The sequence below is a fragment of the Oreochromis aureus genome, linkage group 3 (genome assembly GCF_013358895.1).
Source record: "Oreochromis aureus strain Israel breed Guangdong linkage group 3, ZZ_aureus, whole genome shotgun sequence".
NCBI lineage: Eukaryota > Metazoa > Chordata > Actinopteri > Cichliformes > Cichlidae > Oreochromis > Oreochromis aureus.
The window spans coordinates 61,308,947-61,314,128 of NC_052944.1; the positions used below are offsets into that span (position 1 = coordinate 61,308,947).

The 5,182-nt window shown below is 38.3% G+C and overlaps 1 protein-coding gene across 2 annotated transcripts; it reads left to right on the top strand.

Annotated features, from left to right (window-relative positions):
• Window positions 1–1,841: 1,841 nt before the first annotated feature.
• LOC116333148 (nectin-4-like) lies at window positions 1,842–3,915 on the top strand. Of its 2 annotated transcripts, none has more exons than XM_031756310.2 (3): window positions 1,842–1,999; window positions 3,009–3,377; window positions 3,616–3,915. In XM_031756310.2, exons 1-3 carry the CDS (start codon window positions 1,942–1,944, stop codon window positions 3,849–3,851), a joined length of 663 nt encoding a protein of 220 aa, XP_031612170.2. In that variant the 5' UTR covers window positions 1,842–1,941; the 3' UTR covers window positions 3,852–3,915. The 2 variants fall into 2 exon arrangements, with proteins under 2 accessions (XP_031612170.2, XP_039462501.1); XM_039606567.1 differs by having other exon boundaries at window positions 3,009–3,355; window positions 3,616–3,787.
• The last annotated feature ends 1,267 nt before the right edge of the window (window positions 3,916–5,182 follow it).

A 5,182-nucleotide genomic window follows, 5' to 3' on the forward strand; every position in this document is an offset into this window, starting at 1 on the left:
GCTTTGCAGCATCATTTATTCTTACAATAATAACAGCGTTGCTGTAACAGTACATTACACCCTGCAGCTCTCCCGCTGCCAGCCGTACCCATCACCAACAACAACAGACAGCTTTGCGCTGGGAAGAGGAGGGAGGGGCGGTAGTTACACTCTCAGTAGCACAGGAACAGAGCGGGAGGGAGAGACAGAGAAAAAGAGCCAGGGACAACAACTTAAATTAATTGAGATTTAGCAATTTAATGATGTATCCACCTTATTTATTGAAAAGTATCTGTATCGATATCGGTGATACTGGCCGGGATTTACTTGGTATTGGATCGATACCAAAATATGCAGTATTGCATACCACTACCACAAACGAGGACCGAAACAATACTCTGAGGCTACGTCCACACTAGCCTGGATAGATTTGAAAATGGTGTTTTCGTCTGAAAAAGCTCTGCGTCCACACAAGCGTTTTCAGTCGTTTTCACACCCATATGGAAAAGATATATATAAATCTTAGAAAGTTTGTATCTGTCTTGTGTATAACTTGTATGAAAAGAAGAGTGAAAACAGATAAGATCCCTTGAAAAATTATATGAATGAAAGTTGTATGTTTTGGATATTTCCCAAAACAATATGAAACAATATATGAAATTAATGAGAAAGTGGCCACTTTAATGAGTAAATCATATAAGCCTTATATGATTCAGTATATGAAGCAAGCCAAATCTCATGCAAGTTATTTAAAAGTTTTTTCAATTTCTTTTCCATATCAGCAGAGTTGCACGTCCACATTGAATCGGCCGAAAACGCTTACGTTCCAGTACTGCGCATGCGTGAAACGCAAGAAGATTCAACCTCCCTCATTTCTGTCTGCCACTTATTTACTTTCTGGCTCTTTGAAAAGTTTTTTAAATGGACTAACAATGAGGTGGAGTTGTTGCTGCGAGTAACACAAAGGTACAAAGTTGGAAAACGTGAGAATTAAAGAATTTGAAGAAAAGCTATCTGGAGCATGTACAGACTGATGTTAATCTTTAATAGGGCTGTCAAAATTGAGAGCAAACAAAACAACTGCTGTATAATGCCTTCCACTATCTCAGTTTAACTGGTTACATTACTGCATCATGCCTAACATGCGTTTTAGAAAGTCTGCGTTTTTCCACACTGCGACACGGAAGCTCCGTTTTCAAATGTATCCGCTTTGGAGAATGTTTTCAAAAAGCTGCGTTTTCCTTGAGTAAAAACACCATGTCAGTGTGGACGGGAGGCCACAAAAAGATGCGTTTTCAAACGAAAACGCATTAGTGTGGACGTAGCCATAGGCTCTTGTCTCTGTGCCAGGGATTTGAGGGAAATGCCTCAGAAAGACTCAGCTCTCTCTTTGTGGTGTCTCAAAAAGAGATACCTCTTTGTGAAAGAGACCAAAATTCTCTCACAAAGAGGGGGTGAGGGTGTTGCCACAGCCTTCATGTAATTGCGTTGCCAGGGAACATGTACAGACATGTCTCCCTTTAAAAGAAACAAAGGAGTCAATTCTATTGTGCTAATATCAGATAACCAGTACCAGGGTTGGCATTTTATTGGTGTTGTTTATGACGTATTAATGCCTGAAAGTCTCATATTTGGGAAGTTGGGGAGGCACAGTAAGCATACCTCCTCTTTCCCGGCAGCACTCCAAGTAACAGTCCTTAAAAAAAGAAAAGCAAAAGGACTGTAGAGGCATAAATCAGTATAAAGAAAATTTGTTACTACAAGAATAAATGGAGTTGCTCTGCTGACATCTTTTTTTTAAAATTTATTTTATTGACTGACTTTAAATGAGCCCACGCCCACTCCATCCTTCCCAGTAACTCCTCCCAAGGAAACGTTAAAATAAAGGAGCTGTTCTCAGAGTCAGTGAATAGACACACGAACCCAAAGGTCTAAACATCTGGAAAGTCCTGGAGGAAGAGAATGGCTGGACTCATCTGGATTCTGCTTTCTGCGTGCCTGCTGGGTTGTACCTCTCAGGGTAAGCTATGGTCTGTGTACCAACTTTAATCAGTCTGCATGAAGTTGTAGGCTGTAATCAGTAATAAAAGTTTTAGGTGGAGTTTGTTCCATTATCTCAAGTGTACAATTACAATTCAACCACAAAAACCTGGAGTAAGTCAAAGTTAACTAAATGAGGACTTTAGGAATTACAGACATTTTTATACACAGTCCCTCATTTTTCGATGGAGGACTGTGTATAAAAGTCGATTCATGGCCAGGTGACGGCTGCTCCCTTGTTATTTCATGACAAATGAAGCAGACATTGATTCAAAGTGTTGAAAATGGACTTCATAGTGAGCTCAGCAGCACCAAATAACCTGAAAGAAGATACCTAAAGTGCACAGCTGCAGACTTTTTCCATGGTTGAGACAAACGACTTCACAAAGTCTAACAAAGTCAAAAACACTCATGATGAAGAGGAGTATTATTATGAAGTCTAAAACCAAAAGATGCCCTTAATAATAATAATAATAATAATAATAATAATAATAATAATAATAATAATAATCATCATCATCATCATCATAATACAGTCAAATTAAACCCTGTTTTAAATTCACGAGTGTGTTTCTTGGTTGTGAACTTCTTTAGTTGTTCCGATCATAGAAATAATTATGTTTATTTAATCAGGCATTTTCGATGTCTTCTTTGATTTGTCGAACTGGTCAGTGGATTTTTTTTAAACAATCATTCAAATTGTGATTTTTTTGCTCGATTTCTTAATAATCTTTTTTTTTCCTTTTTTTTCTTTTTTACACTCCTTAACATAGGATAAACTTTTAAGAGCTTCAGAAAAAACCAGATACTTTTTACCAGTTAAACGAGTAAATTTAAGGGAAAATTCCCTGGATTGTCATCAAAACACATTATATTGTCCCAAATGCTGCTACCCAAGTGTTAACTGTACAGTCCATGTCCAGCGATGCTGATGTTTTCTGTCGAAGTAATCAGCTGTTTGAAACCTTTAACCTCTCTGCTCTGTAAAGTTTCTCTTTCAGATCAGAAACACATCACAGCTAAGTCTGGACAAGACGTCACTCTGACATGTCAAGCTGCAAACAAGAACATCCAGACTGTGGAGTGGAGCAGAGCTGACCTGGGAGATGAATATGTTTTTTTGTATCGAGATGAGGTGTTTGTTCCAGAAAACCAGCATCCATCTTTTATGAACCGGGTGGATCTACAGGACAAACAGATGAAGGATGGAGACGTGTCTGTGATTCTGAAGGATGTGACACCTGCTGATAGTGGAACATATGAGTGCCGTGTTACGATAAAAACAAATCGCAGGAAGAGAGCAAATCTGGATAATGACCCCATCTGCATCATCACCGTGAGTGTTGTTGATCCTCCAGGTGAGTGAGTAGAGTTGAGTGTGTGTGTGATCAGAGGTGAAGCTGCTTCCTGGTTGTTGATGTTTGTTTCTAAAGATGTTGTTGATGAGACTTTGTAGAAAGCAGCTGGTCTGAGTGATGTGATCAGAGTGCAGTAGATAATGTCTGACAGCAGTTTGAAGAGGAAATGGATTCTGTTCTGTTCTTCACTCATCACCTACCTGACAGCTGACACCTCACACCTGTTTCTCACCTGCAGGTCAGACAGGAGGACACACAGAGGATGACTGCACTGTACTGATCATCTGTCTGTTTGTTTTTGTTGTCTTCGCTGTCACTGCTGTTGCTGTTGCTGGATTTGTGATCTACAGAAAGCATAAAAATGCAAAAGAAAAAGAACTTCTGATCCCGTCCCAATATCTCAAACCTCTTAATAGGGCTGCCACAAACTATTATTTTGATAGTCGACTAGTCACCGATTATTTTTGCGATTAGTCGACTAATCAGATCATGCATCCATTGAACGTAAAACGTACAGCTTATTTCACCAGCATGCATCTGCTCTTATATAACTATCATTAGCTTACAGCTTTAAGTGTTTAAGGTATGTGCTAACTACAAATAAAGACAAGATGATAGTTTATTAAGTTTTAATGAAATTTGCAGATTGTTTCGGAGGAGTTTAATAAACTCAGCCGTCTGCTCCTTGTTATCTAAAATATAACAGGACACCGGAGTATATTCTCGACCATCTCACACTTCTGATAATCAGCTGTCTGCTTGACGTTTATTCAGCTGTGTAAAAACTATAACTTTAATCTCAGCCAACCCGATTTACTCAGGAACAAATAAAATACTGAAAAAAGCCAAACAGCCTTCAACCCCTGGCTAGCTATCGAGCTGGTGGGTAACAGACGTCTCCGAAAACGTCGGAGCGCTTTTGAAAATATGTGGTGTCTTGATAAACTGAGCAAATACTTGAGGTTTACACAGCTACATTCTCGCCTGAAAATATATTAAATAATATATAAACAATATAATTCTGATTCTGAATCACTTTAACTAATCTCTCAGCATTATTACAATATTCTGCTCTTTACACTGGATGTCTTTGCTGCAGTGTTCAAATATTCAGCTTTGTTTTAGAACCTGTGCAAATATTATTTAGCAGTGACCTGCAGTTGTTCAGAAGCTCTAACTTGAACAAAAACACGGTGCTTCTGTTTTTAATGTGATAGCTGCTGATTAGAGTCTGAAACTTGAACTTGATACACTTGAAGCTTTGCTGTCAAACAGCCTGATGGAGACGACGTGGAAATCGCTTCAGTTTGTTTACAGATTAAAGTAAAATTAATTAACTGGACTGACTCAACCATCACTCTTGGTTTGTGTTCAGCAGCAGAAATGTGAATTTCAGAGATCAGAAGATTAGAATCAACAATAAGAACTTTTATACATTTTAATAATAATAATAATAAGACATTTTATTTATAGGCGCCTTTAAGACCCTCAAGGTCACCTTACAATAGCACAAAAACAAAGTTCTCTTAAAACAGACAAATACTCAGTTTACACTATGGTAACATTAGAGCTGGGCTTTAACATTAATGTACTCCCTCAGCACTGAATCTATATGGCACTTAAAGCTTCAGCAAAAGTTACCATGCTGATTTATCCAGGTAAAGTCACAGCCGCTTTCCTGGTACTGAAAACTGACTTTAAGCTGAGACAAAATTTGCCAACCGATTAACCTCGCTCTGTAGTACGCTCCTCAGCTGAACTAAGATAATAACAAATAAATAAAACAATTTCAACACTCATTATAA